Source organism: Malaclemys terrapin, chromosome 4, assembly GCF_027887155.1.
Source record: "Malaclemys terrapin pileata isolate rMalTer1 chromosome 4, rMalTer1.hap1, whole genome shotgun sequence".
In the NCBI taxonomy this organism is placed as follows: domain Eukaryota; kingdom Metazoa; phylum Chordata; order Testudines; family Emydidae; genus Malaclemys; species Malaclemys terrapin.
In genome coordinates, this window is record NC_071508.1 from 87,275,888 (window position 1) to 87,295,013 (window position 19,126).

The window sequence follows — 19,126 nt, forward strand, 5'->3', positions numbered from 1 at the left end:
CTTGTGACAAAGCTATGTGGACAAGGCTTTCATTTCCATTGAAAAACTTGGCTTAGTTATTCTAGCCAGCTTTTCAAGTACTGAGACACTTATAGGCCAGTACAAGCTTAGTTCATCGCATTTGATCAGTGACCATTTAGAGCAGGGGTCTCAAACTCAATTTACCTAAGGGCCAGTGCCAGATCTCAAATCCTCCCAATGGGCCAATAATGTCACTGAAGATGGTGTTCAGAAAAGAAAACATTTATATTGTATTTTTTATTTCGAATTTCTTAGAAATAGTAAAACTCTCATACAACTTTAAAAACTCTCTGGCAGGTGAAGAATTGTATAGTGTTTGCCAGAAACCTGGCAACACTTCAGTTCTGTCAGTTTGTTGATGTTTTGCCTCAGTGACTGAGCAGCTGAAACCTTCAGGATTGCAGCAAGGTGTACATCAGATAGTTGTGTTCAGTATTTTGACTTGTTTATATTTATTGTGGAAAAAAGTGACACTGCCTCCATGGCCGACTCTGCCCGGCGACTAATGATGGTATCTCTGTCCCTCTCCCCCAGCCATTGCTGGCAGCATGGCTGCATGCGTCTCTCCTCCACGGGCCACAGATGGCCAGCAGGCCAGGACTTTGAGACCCCTGATTTAGAGGAAATAAGAATAATCCTGAGGTTAAAACATGGCACTTGGAGTCAGAAGACTTAGCTGTCTTTGCAGCTCTCCAGCAAGCTCGGGGCAATCCTGGGCAACCTATTAGAACGCTCTATTCTTATTTCCCCAACAAAAATATCTTTCCTCACCACTTATTGTTAAGTATAATTCAATGTTTGTAAAGTGTTTTTAAAGGTACTTAGATAGGTGGTATGGAAACTACAAGTATTAACCATAGCACCATACTTGTGGGCCATAGAAAATGGTATAAGGGTTTTCACTGATGGGGAAAGAGCTGCTAGGTCAAGTGAAAAAACAATTTGCAGGGGAGAGGAAGAATCTTGCTAAATTCTACTGCAATTCTCCCATAATCCCCCATCCAAACAAAAACAATTATATAAAAGCATATTGCAGCTCAGATGGGGGGGTGCAGAAGTCATCCCAGACATTCATGATGAATGCCGAGAATTAATCTCTCTCCATGCTACACTGTCTGAAATATACAGATCCTGAAAGCTAAGTAAGAAGTCTACAACATTGCTAAAGAGACAAAAAGCAGTACGTATTTAATGGAGGTGGTGGGGGATGAACTTGCCAGCTGTTTATATCAGTGTTTTCTAAGTTTCATGTAGCATAATGTCTTGAGTATGAAACTCAGTTTTGAGAGAATAGTTTGAAATATTGCATCCAAAATAAGTTTTTATTGCATTGCACTGGTTTACTGAAATAAACTTCATCCCTTCTCCAATTTTCAAGTACTCAGCCTACATAATTCTGCTTCATGAATGACTGAATCACTTCCTTGAGCAATTTGTTCTTGGTGACCCTGCATTTAGGAAAAATTCTTCCAACTACTGTACATGAAGTGAGTAACAGACTTGCATATAGATTAGGTTTGGGTTTCCCTACATACTATATGCATACTCCCCCTCATTACATCATTATAGGCCCTGTCACCACCTGCTGTGCTGGATACTTTGACACTAGTTTCAGTGGGACTGTGTCTTCTTACACCAGATGTGAATTTAGCCCCACAAGTTAAGCACTTTAAAAGATTCTGTAGCAAGGACTTCACTGGCCACCCTTGAAATTCCATAATTTGGAAAGAAAAACCACAATGTGAATTCTGATTCTGCTAACAAGCAAATATTCTCCCACCCAACCCTATCCAACATCAGCTATATTAAAAGGGGGAACATATCTGCCTAGATCGTGGAAGCAAAAGCATTTTAATTATCAGATGTGTGAGTGTCCAGCAAAGCTCACCAGCTGTCCCATTCTATCAATCTGGAGCATGTGATGGATGTGACAGCACAGCTTCCTGGAGTTTAAGCTGAACTGTACAGTAACACTAAAGAGCTAATACTTAATGGGGGAAGGGGACGTTTAGCCTCCAGAGCCATGATATATTTAGAATTGATACATTTCACTCAGCTAGGGTGAAGTAAGTCTTTTTGTTTTAGTGGAAAAACATATTGAATGTTTGTGAAAAAGAGAACCCTGGAAAAAAAGTGGAGTTTCTCCTTTGTGGACTGAGATTCAATTCCTGCCAATTGCTTGGTTTAAAGCACCTTTCTTCTTTAGGCTTGAATTAGCCTGCACTTTATAATCATTTAAGTGCTCCATGGGAAATAATTAAGTCTAGAAGCCAACTCAATTCTTCCTCAAATCACATCAACTTGGAAGTTTGGGGATAAAGGGACTTCCTGGAATCAAGGCAGCAAAACCAAGAAACATCAGCAATGTCATGGGAGTAAAAAACTGTCTATCAGGTAGGAATCACATGAATGGCATTTTGTTAATTAGGTCCACTAAGACTTTTTGAAAGTTTAGGCCTATTATAATAGTGTGTACATATATTTATAATATTATGACAAAGCTTCAGCAGGAGCCACCTCCAGCTGGGAATAGAACGGTAAAATGGAATAATTTTGAAGCTACATTTGCAATCACGTTTCCACTTTGTGCAGTTTTCTTTTAGTTATATGCAGCATGAGATCTCTCTCCTCATCCCCCTTCCCTCACCACAGCAAGTGGGTGGCAGTATATCCCCATAGCTATGAGTAGAGCCCTTCCAAATACACGGCCATGAAAAACACATCATAGACTGTGAAATCTGGTCTCCCCCCCTGAAATCTGGTCTTTTGTGTGCTTTTACTCTATACTATAGAGATTTCACAGGGGGAGACCAGCATTTCTCAAATTGGGGATCCAGACCCAGAAGGGAGTTGTGGGGGGAGAAGGGGGTGTCACAACGTTATTTTAGGAGGGTCGTGGTATTGCCGCCCTTACTTCTGTGCTGCCTTCAGAGCTGGGTGGCCGGAGAGCGGTGGCTGTTGGCCAGGCGCCCAGCTCTGAAGCCAGCACCCCGCCAGCAGCAGTGCAGAATTAAGGGTGGCAATAGAATACAATGCCACTTTTACTTCTCTGCTGCTGCCTTTTACTTCTGTGCTGCTGAAAGTGGCGGCTGCTGACTGAGGACCCAGCTCTGCAGTCAGCAACACAGAAGGCAGAGCCGTCACCAGCAGCTGCGCAGAAGTATGGGTAGTAATACCACAACTCCCCCTACAATAACCTTGCAACCTCCCCACAACTCCTTTTGAGTCCTGACCCCTACAGTTACACCACTATGAAATTTCAGATTTAAATAGTTGAAATCATGAAATTTATGATTTTTAAAATCCCATGACCATGAAATTGACCAAAATGGACCATGAATTTCATAGGGCCCTAGCTATGAATATAAGTGCACTACCCCAGAAGTTGATGTTCAAGTCAAAGTTAGATTTAGATATTAAACAGAAAATGGAACTAACTCCATGCTTCTAAACAGTCACTACAGAGAGGCTCACAGATCCATGATGGACCCCAAACTACAGTTGACAGTACTATTAGCACCACCACCTATGTGCTACAATTACAAAAAAAAAAAAAAAAAAAAAAAAAAAACCACCACACACTCAAATCCCAAGGCAGGAGAGGCCGCAACCTGATGGGAGTGCACAGAGTTGATCCTACCTACTACCAGGAAACAAATGAAGGTTCTAGAAGGTAAAACGCTTCCTGCCACAATGCACAGTCAGTTCCCCCCCTTAAAGGTTACTCTGTCTCCTCCCTTTCATACCACAAGCACACCCAATAAAGAGAACCAATAGGAAGCCCTGTAAGAGGTGGTAGAGTGAATCACCTAGATCCACCACCCCAATCAATATTATATCTATATCTCACCTGGTCTCGCTACACACCAGTTATCATTAAGTCATAATCTATCAACAGTTATTATACAGCAGAATCTCAGACCCTGCAGCAATCAGTTATTAACTAGGTTTAAAAATACAACCTTGTTTAAATATGAACGGAATTTTGACTCTTCCAGTAGGTAATTCTATTTCTGCCCAAAGAAATAAGAACTTCTGTTTGCTCAGTATTGTCTTACTAATATTTGGTGGTTTTACTCAGACTGTTCTCATGGGTATCAAATACCCCATATGGTCTCTGCATTTTGAGCATGTGACAGAGTTTGTATAAGATAATATATTAAAATATTGAACCAAAAAACTTTTCAAAAGGAAAGTAACAGCCCCCCCCTTAGATCACAGAATTAGAGTAACTGCCTTCAAAGTTGTATAATTGAAAACAAGTATCTGTATAATCTCATTCAGAAAAAAAAAAGTGCCACTAATTTAGACAAGTTAAGAAAAACAAAGAACCAAGGAAAAAGGCCTGAACTGAAAACTTTCCCACTCTCTTGAATGTCTTAATGAATGGATTTTCCAATACATAAGTAGCAAAAATAAAAAGTTAGCACCAGCATATCATTGCGCGCAGACAGGGAAATAACTCCTCAGGACCAATAACCCATGTTGTGACTGATGAATGGGCAGGAAGTGAAAGACTTCTTTTTGGCAGAAAATAATGGACGAGTAGAGAGCCCACCACATCCTGTATATTTCTAGCAGCATTGTACAATGTATCCACAAAGCCTGGCAAACTGACAAAGGACAGAACCTCGAAAGGTGAGTCTACAATATTCCTCAAGTTGGTCACAGCTCTCCAGAAGTCTATATTCTTACTCACCTTTATGATCTTAAAAAATACAGGATTAATTAGTGCTCCCTGCACTCCCCGCTGAACCTGCATGTATGTGTGTAAAATTATCATGCCAATTTATTGGCTAGAAAGTGACAATGCTCCCATCTCTCACCTTCCTGTTGGGGGGGAGGGGGGGGGGCACCAATCTCTATGCCCAAGAGCAAATAACTCCGATTACCTCATAAAACAGCCTCCCTCTCCTTATATAGAAATATTATCTTTTTAAAGAAAGTAGTGTTGGTGACCCAGTTCAATTCTGATGGAAGATGCCAGATTGAAAGCCCGGGAGAGTTTAGTCAGCGGTTTACACACACACACACACACACACACACACACACACACACACACACTTCCATGCTGCCCGGCCAGTGCACCTTAATCTTGCCCTGAATGGATCCAACTCTGGGATTGTGGCGGTTGGGGGCGGGAAGAGGGGAGAGAAAGGCAGTGGTTTGATGTCCATTCAGTTTTTCCCTCTGATGAGACTGTCAGGAAGAGGGCCTGTTGTAACTGGGCTATGCTATGCCTAGAAAATTAATTGAGGCCACCATTTCATACAGAACTATGAAACAGTAACAATTTTCAGTCACTATTACCCTTGAGCTGGATTTAAGATACTTACCTGGAAGTAAAGGTTAAATGCTCTGCACCTATTTTTTTTAAATCAATTCATATTATGAATTGCTGGGTCAGCTGTTCAGATTCATGCTGAAGTTAGCTGTATTTGGGAGGTTTTGGAAAGGAGCTGTGTTTCACAGTTTTATAGAATGGGGAGCCAAAAGCATGGCAGTGATGGGAAGTCATTAGAAAGCGGCAGCTTTGAAGTATCAATATGGATATTTCAGACTCTACACAATACACCAAAAAATTGCCCACTTAGAGAGCAGTATCTTTTAGATTCAATGTGTTATAAAGACACAAGATTGGAGTCAGAATTCCTGGGTGTTATTCTCAGCTCTGCCCTTAGCACACAACATCTTGACCATGTCACTTAATCACCCTGCACTTCAGTTTCACTTTTTGTAAAATAGAGACTGACTTTTGTAAAGTGCTTTTAAGATCTTGGATTAGTAATATCTGAAAAGTAATCCCACAATATATTGCCAAAAATCATGTTTTACTGAACCAACCAAGAGAGTGCAAGTATTGCTTGCTGGCTGGCTCCCTGCAGCATCAGTTAACTGGCATTATTCCTGTGCTGCCATCTCTAAGGCTGATGCACAAGTAGAGAAGTAAACAAGAGCAGCTATGTTAATTTCTTTATTCCACTAGACAGGGCCGGCTTTAGGAAGTGCGGGGCCCGATTCGAACAGTTTCGACGGGGCCCCGACAGAGATGACTAAAAAAAAAAAAAAAACCACATTAAAAAAAATACGTGGGGCTTGTACTCACCGGGCTGCGCTCCTAGTCTTTGGCAGCGGGTCCTTCAAGGAGGACCTGAAGGACCCGCCGCCAAAGTGCTGCCAAAGACCCGGAGCGAGTGAAGGACCCGCTGCCAAAGACCTGGAGCGCCGCCGGGTGAGTAAAAATTAAAAAGGTACCTCTAGCCAGGGAAGGGATTCTCTGCCACTTGCCCCCCACTCTGGGCGACCCTGCCACTGGGCGCGGGGCCCTCTTAAGCGCGGGGCCCGATTCGGGGGAATTGGTGGAATTGGCCTAAAGCCGGCCCTGCCACTAGAAACACAAAAGGGGTAGAAATAAGAGATGGTGACTGCTCAGTATCTGAAAGTCTTGGCCAATTTGTTTAATTTCTTAGGCTGGATAAATTCTGAGCCTCTCAAACACTATGCAATACAAAGGGAAACCATATTAATCACATACCGGGGGAAGTGGGGGGAAAAACACACACACACACACCTTTCTCCACTTTTCTCCTTTAAAAATAAATAAAGGAAGGCATTGTGCGGGGGATAAATCCCAAAACAGCTGCTGTACTTACCCAGTCACATAACTGGGATTATACATCCCATTCAAGGAACCATTAGAAAGCTTGCCTAACAGATTCCAAGTCTGTCCATTGCAGTACAATTGGAAGTCACTTGGCAGCAAAATATCATTATGCACCATAAAGTACAGCACAGACCTCTCAAAAGTCATGCGTGCAGGGTCAGCTATCTTTAAGGATTACATTTGTTTTCTGACACTCTCCGCAAAACAACCAAACCACTCATCTCAGATCCTCAGAGCTCCCAAGGATGGGGATTTTTTTGCTCCAGGTTTAGATAATTACCCCAAACCTACAAGCTTGGACAAATTGGAGAAATGGTCTGAGTTAAACAGGATGAAGTTTAACAAAGACAAATGCAAAGTGCTCCACTTAGGAAGGAAAAATCAATTTCACACATACAGAATGGGAAAAGACTGTCTAGGAAGGAGTACGGCAGAAAGGGATCTAGGGGTTATAGTGGACCACAAGCTAAATATGAGTCAACAGTGTGATGCTGTTGCAAAAAAAGCAAACATGATTCTGGGGTGCATTAACAGGTGTGTTGTGAGCAAGACACGAGAAGTCATTCTTCCGCTCTACTCTGCTCTGGTTAGGCCTCAGCTGGAGTATTGTGTCCAGTTCTGGGCGCCGCATTTTAAAAAAGATGTGGAGAAATTGGAAAGGGTCCAAAGAAGAGCGACAAGAATGATTAAAGGTCTTGAGAACATGACCTATGAAGGAAGGCTGAAAGAATTGGGTTTGTTTAGTTTGGAAAAGAGAAGACTGAGAGGGGACATGATAGCAGTTTTCAGGTATCTAAAAGGGTGTCATAAGGAGGAGGGAGAGAACTTGTTCACCTTAGCCTCTAAGGATAGAACCAGAAACAATGGGTTTAAACTGCAGCAAGGGAGGTCTAGGTTGGACATTAGGAAAAAGTTCCTAACTGTCAGGGTGGTTAAACACTGGAACAAATTGCCTAGTGAGGTTGTGGAATCTCCGTCTCTGGAGATATTTAAGAGTAGGTTAGATAAATGTCTATTAGGGATGGTCTAGGCAGTATTTGGTCCTGCCATGCGGGCAAGGGACTGGACTCGATGACCTCTCGAGGTCCCTTCCAGTCCTATAATCTATGAATCTATGAATAAGCTTTAAGAGACTGTTCTTCTTATTCTTCACCACATGCATCTCCATGGGCATCATGTTTCAGGAAGTGATAAGAGGATGGAAAGAGGAAAAAAAATGGGAGAGATGCCTGAGCTAAGCTACAGGCACCCTTACTTGTTTCCCTTTTCATTTAAGGAAAGAAAGCATAGAATCTATTTTTTAGGCTGCATCTCAACTACCAATATCTTCAAGAACTGAAATCATGGAACCTTTAAAAGGGACAATTCAGCTGTGTTCCCCCCTACAAGATGGAATGATCTCCTGTGACAGTGTTGCTGTCCTACTTTGCTCCCTTCCACAAGGGCTAGATCACTACCCAGTTTCCACCAAACTGTGGCAGGATTTCCCCTCTACAGTTACTCCTTGTGACCCACTGTGGCACTATTCACTCTGCCTCAGTCTCCCCCGCAGGAAACTCTCCCAGGTAGAAGTGTCTCTCAGTATCATCCAGCAAGGTACCAGAAACAAATTTGACAACAGTCCAAATACAACATAAACAAAAGCATTTTCTATCCCTCCTGAGCTCTCAATTCTTTCCTCCTCTCTTACGGAGTGCTGACTCAAGGCTTTCCCCCTCTAGCAGTTTCCCTTCTTCCAGGACCAATCACAGGAGCCAGCCTCCCTCCTGCAACCCTGCTCAATTCTCCTCCAGACGATCTATCTGGGAGTTACCCTTCTACAGGAGCTACCATAGGAGCCAACTGCCCTTCTGCAGTTTCCTTTCCCAACTGAGCTCTCACAGCTCTTTTGTAGGTAGCCCATGACCCCTTCTTAGTTAGGCTAATTATCAGATGGCCCTATCAGAATCAGCTGGGAGGGTAGCTGATCTGCCACAGGCAAGGGTGGGCCCCAATACCCCTTAGAGGGTCAACCAACCTGTGACATCTTCCCAAAGAAGAAGTCCAAGCCCATTATTTTCAAAACCTTTGGAAGGTATAGAAATAGGATTCTACTCTAAAAAACACAGCTTCTCCAGTACCTGCCAATTAAACCATTCAGTCCCTCAAAAATATTCCATAATTTTTTTTCAAACTCTTGTTTGTTAATATCTACAGAGTATACATTCAAACACGAACTCTTAGTAAGCTCTGAGGCTCCGAAGGTCATACACCATGCATCACAGGAAAATAAAAGTTTCCAACTTGATTTGTGTCCTCAATGCCAAACTAATCTGGGAATTTAAGTAATTCATAGATACAGCCAGAAGAGAGTGTACATAAGACAATAAAAACAAGGTCACTCATTGCAGTTATATAGTTTGATAGATAAACTTTAAAAAAATTAAACAATCAAGCACTTATGAACAGCATCTGTACTATGCGGAGTCCATAGTTGTAGTACCAATTAGATTGTTTCCATATTTGCAAAATGTGGGAGATAAAATAATGGAATCTTATTATAGATAATCTAACACCCCTTCCTCAGCTACCAACCTTGGCATTTAGTTTGTTTACTATCCTGCTGCTTTCTGCAGTTCTTGCTGGGCTAGAGCAGAAACTTCCCCCCTTCCAATGTTCCTGTATTTTTTGTCTGATAGCATCTTTAACTCACAGTCCTTGATGAAGTGCTGCTGGGCAGGCTTAAGTGGCACAGCATGTGGTGCAATAAATTCTCAGCCTTTCCCCTCTCAACAAGAGAGGCCTCTGGACTTGAAAAAGAATTTTCATATTCACTTTGCCTTAACCTCATCCAGGCACTCACTCATTTCCCCCCCTTCCCATAATACTTAATGTATTGTTTCCTCCCAAATCGGGTTGGGTGGGATTTTTGAAAAGTTATCTAGTGTCTCAGTCTGACTTCATCTGCAGTGGAGCAAGCGCCACTAATTTACTCTGCCAACATTTACTGTTGCTCTTCACAGCACAGATGGTACAGATAAGCTATAACATTTTGCTTCTCTAGCCCAACCAGAACTCTGTGCTTGGCTAAGGAACTTAACTTATCATGCAGCTTTCAATACTCTAAATTTTTAGACTCAACAAATTCAAAATGAAATACACCACTACCTCGATATAACGCGACCCGATATAACATGAATTCGGATAGAACGCTGTGCACTCCGGTGGATCAAAGCAAGTTCAATATAACGCAGTAAGATTTTTTGGCTCCCAAGGACAGCGTTATATCGAGGTAGAGGTGTATGCAGACAAAAGGAGTTTTAAAAATGAGTTTTATGCTTTACAGTACCTTTCACTGAATAATTCAAAATGTTCTGTAAGTGTTAACAAATGAAGTCTCACTGCCTCCTTATGAAATAGGCAAATAAGTGGTTTTTTTACAGATGGAGAAAATAGGCACAAAAATTCAAGAATAGGTCAGCATCAGAGCTAGGACCTACTCTGGTCAACTCTTCACTTCAAAGCATTTACTAACATGCCTTTAACACATCCACAACACAGAAGGAAATGAAAATTTCTTAGGATTCTGGGAAAAAATTAAAAATTGGGATTTACTTTAGAAAAGAGATGAATAAAAGGAACAATGACAGCAGTATGTAAGAATTAATGTTACAGAGAAAGTTGGTTGAGAGCTTCTGTGCTCCTTGTCTTGAAACACAAGACCAGAGGGACATTCAATTAATTAAAAATGTAACAAAGACTAAACACTTTTTCCATACAACTCATCATTCAACTACAAAACTTGCAGCCACAGAATTTCCCTGAGGCCAAAAACTTAAGACTCAAAAAGGGATTGGACATTTACAGGGATGAGGCTATCTAAAGTTAATAGTTAATGCTAACAAATTTGAAAGCAACATTATGCTTCAGATCTTAATCTAAATCTCTAATTATAAGGGATTAGGATGAGAGTAGATCATTCCACATCTGCCAAATGTGAGGTTTCTTGTATTTTTTTCGTCTTCAGCATCTGGTGCTGGCCACTGTTAGAAACAGCATACTCAACCACATCTGGACCACTGACCTGATCCAGTAGGGCAATTCTTACATTCCTAATATTAAGTATTACTTACATTTACCTCGGGTTTACCTAGTCTCATTATTCTACTGAAGGATAATGCAAATTTGCATTTTAGGTTCAGTGGTACTTTCCTACATACTGATATATGCTGAAGTGACTCAATTCAACTTCTTTTGAGATCTCAGGAGTATTAGTTGTACTAATACTAAGTTGAACTCCCACCTGTTCATGCTCTCTCTCTGTGTGTGTGTGTGTGTGTGTGTGTGTGTGTGTGTCCTCAATATATGTTCCACTCTATATGCATCCGAAGAAGTGGGCTGCAGCCCACGAAAGCTTATGCTCTAATAAATTTGTTAGTCTCTAAGGTGCCACAAGTACTCCTGTTCTTTTTTCAAGTATGTATATTAGCTCACTGTACAAATATGTTTCCTGTTGGGGAAATATTGTCCTTTACTGCATGCAACCAACTTGGTTACCTCTGCAAAGTACACACGACTGACACTGTGAAATTAACACTTACTCTAAGTCTTTGTTTATAAGATGTTTACCACCATGTTGCTGAGAACTTAGCTTCCTTGCAACACTCAGGTTTTCTTATCCTCAACGGATTGCACTAGAAGATACAGTGGTTCACAACACAGGATTTAAATTAGCAATATTCCTCCTTCCTTACCACTTCCTTTCAAAACCCAATCCCAACCCTGGCTACACAAGGCATAGTACTTACTGTTGCTGGACTTGAGGTCACGGTGGATAATAGGAACAATCGCTTCGTCATGCAGGTAATTCATTCCCCTGGCAATCTGGACTGCCCAGTTCACTAGTATGTCTGGGGGGATCCTTTTACCTGAAAGCACCCTATTTAGCGACCCACCACGGGCAAACTCCATGATCAGGCAGAGGGTAGGTTCCTTCAGACACACTCCCCTAAGGGCAATGATGTTGGGATGCTTCAACATAGCAAAGAGCTTGGCCTCTTGGCGGACATTCTCAATGGTCTGGCTGATGTCCTCATCAGGGTCATAACGAGCTGCCTTGACAGCAACCTCGTCTCCTTCCCAATCAGCTCGATAGACTTTTCCAAAGCCTCCTATGCCAATGATTTCCTCCAGAGCCAGCTCTGAGAAGTCAATCTCCAGTACTAGGGAGAGAGAAAAATAAATGTTAAACTGTTCTTAAGAATTATCCAACCACTAGTTCATACATGGAAAAGTCTGATGCCCAATGCCATCCTTGCAAAATAAGTCAACCTCTAATAGAAGCCATAAGTGAACTACTTACTAGACTCACCCTTAAACAGTAGGAATGAAAAAGATAACTCTGTGCCTCCCTACTGTGATCTGCGGGATCTTCTGGGAGTTGGCAAATTTTTATAAATACTTTGTAAAACCCTTCATGAAAACTACTCCTGGGGGAATTCGGCGCTGCTGTGCATACACAGAATTTATATCCCCCTGCAGACTTCTTTACTTCCCCGCAAAAAAATGACTTTCTGATGGGAAAGCAAAGGGAAGCCACAAGAGCAGTCATGCAACCCTCCCCAGCAGTATGTCTTGGGTGCCAGGGCAGCCAGCAGAGAGGTAAATCACTGTAGGAAAGGGGGCAGGACTGGGGAAGACCCAAGTGGTGGCTCCTACCCTGTGCCAGGCTCAGCTGCTAGTCCCGGCTGGGCTGGAGAAGACAGGACTTCCTCTTCTCCTGCACAGCATTTGGTCTGGGTCAGACCCACACCCAAATTTCACCAAATTTCAGAATGCCCTCAGGAGTAGAAAATGTTCTCCATCTGCACATGAGTTCATTGAACTTTATCTTCAGGCACTGTGTTTAGTTTGTGATACACCTTTATTAAAACATCCACAGTTTGACATAAATAAATGCTTTTAAACAATTTTTTTATTTCCTGACCACATCACATGATGTGTCAGGATTACACTCTATTCACATAGTAGCCACTGCTATAGACCTAGTCAAAAGCAAACAAAAATTGCATTTGCTCTTTCTATGTCTATGCTTATTCAACTGCTACAAACATGTTTTCACTCCTGTTAAAATCTAGTTTGCGCCCGTTTGGATGTATAGGCTGCAGGGCTCTCTCACCAACAGGTCAACAGAATTATCAGCAGAGTTCTGATGTCACTGACATTATTTGAGAGACAGCACAGCGGGATTTTCAGACTGCACACTGAGTTTGCAGAACTGATAATAAGAAGAGTCATCTTTGGACCATCACATAATGTGACTTTGATACGGAAATATTTAATATGGAAAACCAGAGGATCATCATTTTAAAGATTTATTTAAACACACACACACAACTGAACCTTAAATTGTATATACTGGCTCAGACTGGTGATCGCACAAAATTAAGTTTGTTTGTAATTTTGGTTGACTTGTTTCTGACCAAGATCAAGGAAACATGGATTAGACACAAGCAAGACAGAGAGATGCTATAATTAGGCTTGGAAGGATTAGATTTTTAATCAGCACATGTTAGTAAACATCAATTTCACCAAAGACCCACAAACCCACAATAAAATAATTCCATCAATAATACTCAAACTTTACAGATGGGCAAAGTAAGAAAAATGCTGTTTGAGTATTTAGAGACTGATTTAAGGGTATTTGCTTTGTATAGTTTCATGTGCTTTTGATAATTTGTGTTTTAACAAACATAAAACTTACTTTTTGAATCTCAACATTTCATTAAATAATTGTCTGACCCACTCCCAAATTTCCCACAATTGAAAATTTAAACTGAAAAAATGCTTTAAAAACATCAATATGCTTTAAAATTGTTAATAAAAATCAAATTCTGCCAAGCTTAGCTATAAAGCTTCCTCACACAATAGTACCAGCACAACAGAATCCTCACCTTCAACACCTCAACTATTTTATCTAGCGTTACACTGCCTTTCTACAGTACCAGGAGTTTTCACCCGATACAGCTTTCTTGACTCCTGTGACTCTTCCAATACAAGAGACCAAAAAAAAAAAAAAACACGCCTAAAACAGGGGAGCCCAGGTTACACTTGTCTAAGATCTATTTTGTCTTCATGTAATCACCCTGTTGAACAGAGCTGGAAAGCAGCCTCTTTCTCCTACTCATGGACACAGTGTCACTCCTACAGTAATGGCACTTTGGTATTCTAATATTGGTCATCTACATGACTGCAGAAGTCACAGTACCAGTTTCTGACCAAAAATATTAGTGATATTTTAAATCAAGCCTTTCTAAGACAAGAGCAATAACTGACATGAGCCAATTATTTTGGCACTGAAAGCATCCAAGAGGCATGTTATGTTGAGGCCCTCCAGTGCAAGTACCAGCCCTGGTACATCTTGTTAGAAGATTCAAAACAGGAAACAGTGCCCCTCTTCTACTTTTTGAATCTTTCAACTGAATTCCAGCTGTTGCACTATTTCCCTATACCCTGCCTCTAGAGAGAGAAAGGGAAGTTAAACTGTACTTTATGTGCAGATACACAACTATAAAACAATGGACCCAACAATCTACCCTCTGAAAATGCCTTAGAGAGGCTGTTGATCGTAGGATTTTCCCATAAGTACTTTAGCGAATAAGCTAAAAAGATAGAGGAAAGGAGTGCAGAAAAGTGATGAATTAGTGCTGGCCTGATGTTAATTGGTTAAAGAACCTTGAGACATATAGCAAAATCTTTACATCCAGATTTGATATCAACATACACATTCCAGTGAAAAGGTATGATTCTGAGCCCAAGGGTGCTGAATGGACAGTTCCTCTAGCAATGCATCTTGTAGTTAATGGCTCGAAAGCTAGGGAAGGAATAGAATGGCTCTGGATGTAGTATAGTAAAATTCTTCCAGATGCTCTGCTCCATTACAAAAGCTTAGTCTAGTAACTGACATACAAAAGAAACACAGAAAATGTAGAAGGCAGTGCTGGGGATGGAAAGAAGAAAGGGGTTATTAAAAAAGAATGCCAAAGTATAACAGATTCTCCACAAGGAAGGGGACAGACAGAACTGCCATGTTTGTATCTTGGAATTCAATCCTGATTTGCAAGCAGGGCTGGCTCCAGCGTTTTTGTCACCAAGAGTAGCGGAAAGAAAAAAAAAAAAGCCGCGATCAGCAGCACTTCGGCAGCAACTCTACTGTCACTGCTTTGTTCTTCGGCGGCAATTCGATGCCCGGTCTTTCCCTCCGAGAGGGACTGAGGGGCCTGCCACCGAATTACCGCCGAAGAACCGGACATGCCGCCCCAAGCACCTGCTTGCTGCGCTGGTGCCAGCCCTGTTTGCAAGTTATACTCTCATGCTGGAAACACAATGTGATTTTATGCCCAGTGATTATTTGAGGTTTTGTACCTCCACAAATAAGCTTGCATCTCATAGCAAAACTTCATTTGTAGTTAGAAATTAGTTAGTTTTCAGTTTCACTTGCAGTTTGTATGTTGCTTTCAGGTAAACTGGGATAGCAACCGCACAGTCTTCCTTCACCCATGGACAGTCTAATCAAGAAAATCTAAGGGAATAACTAGGAGTTTACCTTTGGAGAAATCAACAAAATCTAAGACAATAAAGAATCAGAACTGGAAGGGACCTCGACAGGTCATTTAGTCCAGTCTCCTGCACTCAAGGCAGGACTAAGTATTATGACTGATTAGATTCTCATTCTTCATATAGTTACAAAAATCCACTGGGTGAGATGTATGAGTTGGTCTAATGTAGTGCAAGGGTGTAGAAGTGCACAAAAAACTACTTGTGTTACAAATCCTTATTTTTCTTCACCTTGCTGGAAGTACTAACCCACTTTCTAATTTCAAACGTAATGTGTAAAAAATAGTGTTCTCCTGAACTGTAAAAATTAAGGGAAAGATTATATTTTAACAATACTTAAATCCCAAGACAGTAACATTACTAAGAATTAACAGAGAAATCAAATAAACTGAAGTAGATGAAAGATATACGGATTCCTCAATCAAAGGACTGGTTGCAGAGCCTGTAGATCATTGATTCACACCCAAATTAAGTTGAAGATGAGCATAATTACCATTTCATCAATGATAAGTTCAATTGCTAATGGACAGGAGTCCACAATACATATTGAGCTATCCCTCCCCCCAGTCCTTCAGCACCCCTGCTGGCAGCCTCAACAAAGAGGCCATGGATTAACAGAGCAAGGAACCTGAACTATCCGTTCACCTCTTGAGGTAATCTGTCTAAATTAGGACTGAGGCACATTGTCTGAGTGGTGGAAGAGAATGTCCTGCTATTGTCCATGCTATTCCAGCTATCTGCTGGAACGAAGTTGCCAGGACTTTCAGTCCAGCACCTTTCACAAGCATTAAGGTAAAAACCCAATTCAACAGCAACCACACACACAACAGATGGGTATACAGCTTGATCAAATTCCATCACTTCTTCATAACAAGCCACTAGGGCACACAAAACCCCTAACGCACAGAGGCAATCCTATCAGCAGGAAGTGCAAAGAGGCCCTATACAGCAGAGGCACTGCAATTCTGCTGTACAAGTGGAGCAGCAGGATTTGGGGCTGCTGGAAGGGGTGTACTTTACAGCAGCCCTCTGAGCACTAACGCACAGGGAATGGAACAGGGTTGGAGAATCCATTGATATGTACATTTCCCCTGCACTCCCAATAAAAAGTTAGGGCCACAGGATCTTGAGCAGTCTCAGGGAAGCAGAAATGGCTCCGTGATGGAGGGATTCCTTTCCACACTCCCTCAGAGATATCTAGCATACCACTTACTGGTAATATTTGGGCTGTTCACTGCATGGAAAGATTGAACCATACAACTGCTGAGCAGAGGAGGGCAGAATCATTGATCCAACACTCAGCTTTAATGATCAGAACAGTGTCTGTTTCTTGGTACTCCTAAACCAGGATTCTCCCATGGGCAGCATGATTTACTATTTAATCCTAGTTACATACTTTTGAGCATACAGGGAGCCAGACAGAAAAACATTAACATTTCACGGATCTTCCTTGAAGGAGTTTACTGTCCTATATGAGCATTTTTGTATACTCTACCACTGCTTTAAACAAAATAAGCTTATTCGAAAAAGAACATCTTAATTTTGGCTTTGAATTCCCAGCATTAACTGAAAAAGATATTAATAGAGAAGCCAGAAATATGTTCTAGATGCAGACATTCTAGAATGTTTTGCTTTCCACAACTATAGCTCGCAGTTAATAAACTGAGAGACTGTGAAATGGCTTCAGGCTACAGAGCTACTAATGGCCCCAATCCTGAAATGAACTCCATAGAGAGAGACCTGTGCACTCCTTCAGAGACCCTCAGAAGTCAACAAGGCTCTGAGTGGGCATAAGAGATCATAAGAGATCATTACAGGATTGGGCCTAAGTATCTTATGTCAATAAGACTCGTGCACATATCTGAGGGCATTGTTTGATCTTGAGGACAAAGGGCTGGAAAGCAGCCTTTTTAACATACAACATCTTAGGTTAGGAAAGTACACTTTTTTTAAAAAGTCAGTTTTAACAAAGGAATATATGGAATAAGTAGCAGCAGTACAGATATGTCTAATTAAGAATTAACTGGTCTCTTTCCAAACAACCCTTCCCTAAGTGTATTGGGAGAAACACCAAACTACATAAACAATCCTGGGAGTTTTAACCCTGAAATTTTTATCGTCATGCATGAACATACCAAACTCTTGAAAACAGGTTAGTTTAGCAAAAGGTGATAGATTAAGGTTAATGAAATAACAATGTTATGACCTACATCTAAAATATAGGCGGTGTAGTCCTCTGGAAATTAGAGAGGGATGTGGAAAAGGAAGAAACGTGTTAGGATAAGGAGAACAGTGACAATTGATGGAATAGGATATGTAATGTACTAGTAAAGAAACTGAATTTTTTTACAGTGATCTCTGCACATCTCAGATGGGACATAATGGATTGTATACAGTACTTTGTCCACATCTCATCCTTTCACAAGTTATTGCTAAGTAAGGATTCTAGAACCTTAACTTCTAGCTTCCAAGCTCCCTGCTGCGAGTGACAGGATAAATAGGTCAAAAAAGCTGTGTCTGTGACCTCCAACCCTGTACCAGATTGTGCCCCACTTGGCGTAGGTAATTCCACCACCAATGCCAAAATCCATGGGGTGGGTGAGAATCAGTGTAGACACTTTAAGGACAAGGTCATTATATATAAATCATACACTTGAGCTGCAGGAGGCTGGCACTGCCTGACCAAGAAGCCCTACCGGGGCTGTGGAGCTGCCTCCCAACTCACCCCCTCGCAGGCGCCTCTGCCCAGAAAAGGCAACTCCCTGCTATCACTTACAGGCTAAAATTAAAAGACAAGAAGTAGTGACAGGCTAGGCCGCCCCCCCTTTCCGCCCCAGTAGGACCGGGCCCACCCCTCAATAATCCCCACCCCGCCCCTCGCCAATGGCCCGCTGCTCCCTTACGGTGTATGGCCGGGGGCGGCGCGTAGGGGGACCGCAGCTCCTGGGCGCCCCCCTGGCGGCGGCTGTGCGCGCTGCTGCTCACGTAGTTGCTGGGGAAGATGCCGACGCGCTGGTCGATCCGCCCCGTCCACCAGCCCTCGTCCCCGGACACGAGCGAGTCCCGCGACAACACCTGCACCACGTCCCCCGGCCGCAGGCTCAACTCGTCGTCGCCGCACGCCTCGTACTCGAACACTGCAGTCCAGAGCGGCCCGCCCGGAGGGGGCTCCTCTCCCGGGCTGCTGCTGCTGCCGCCGTCGGCCCCTGCCTCCGGCTGCGGACTGGTGCTGCGCGCTGTGAAGGGCTCCATGGAGCGGCTGCTCCATAGGGGGAGGCGCCCGCAGAAGCCGGGCGCCGCCGCCGCGTCCACTGCTCATACAGCCGGACCTAGGGGCGCCTCCAGGCAGCGCAGCAGGTACGGGCGGGGGTCAGCGGAGACTTCTTTAGCCCAGTCTAGGCACGGGCAAGTGCCGGGCACCCTTAAGCTGCCGCTGCATCCCCCACCTCCTCCTGCTGCCGCGCATCCTCAGCCACCTGACTCTCCGCTCCCGCAGCTTCTGCTCGGAGCGCGGGCCCCGCCCCCTCTGCCAGATATTCATCTCTATTGGCTGATGAGGTTGTCCATCAGCACCTCCCCTACCTGATTGAAGATACTCAGCCACTCCCCTCCCAGGGAAATCCCCGCCCACCCGTTCCTGATTTCTCGAGCTCACCGGCGTTCTCCCAGTTGGCCCTACGCCCCATCAGTGGTGGTTTTTCATTGGCCTGACGGCCCACGTCAGTTAAACCGCCAGAGCACCGCCCCTTCTGCTACTTTGCGGCGGCGGAGTCTATTCTCCGTGTGGCTCGTTTCATTGGCTCAGAGGATGTGGGCGTGTACCATGAGATTAAACGCCTCGTTTGG

The 19,126-nt window shown here is 42.9% G+C and overlaps 1 protein-coding gene across 1 annotated transcript in view; it reads right to left on the reverse strand.

The window, feature by feature from the left end:
* MAP3K9 (mitogen-activated protein kinase kinase kinase 9) overlaps positions 1 to 18,532 on the reverse strand; it is a 67,618-nt gene extending 49,086 nt beyond the window's left edge. The window contains exons 1-2 of the mRNA XM_054024937.1: positions 18,184 to 18,532; positions 11,473 to 11,886 (exon numbers count right to left, since the gene is read on the reverse strand). Coding sequence (XP_053880912.1) covers positions 11,473 to 11,886; positions 18,184 to 18,532 — 763 coding nt within the window. The remainder of the gene's footprint in view (positions 1 to 11,472; positions 11,887 to 18,183) is intronic.
* Between the last annotated feature and the right edge of the window lie 594 nt (positions 18,533 to 19,126).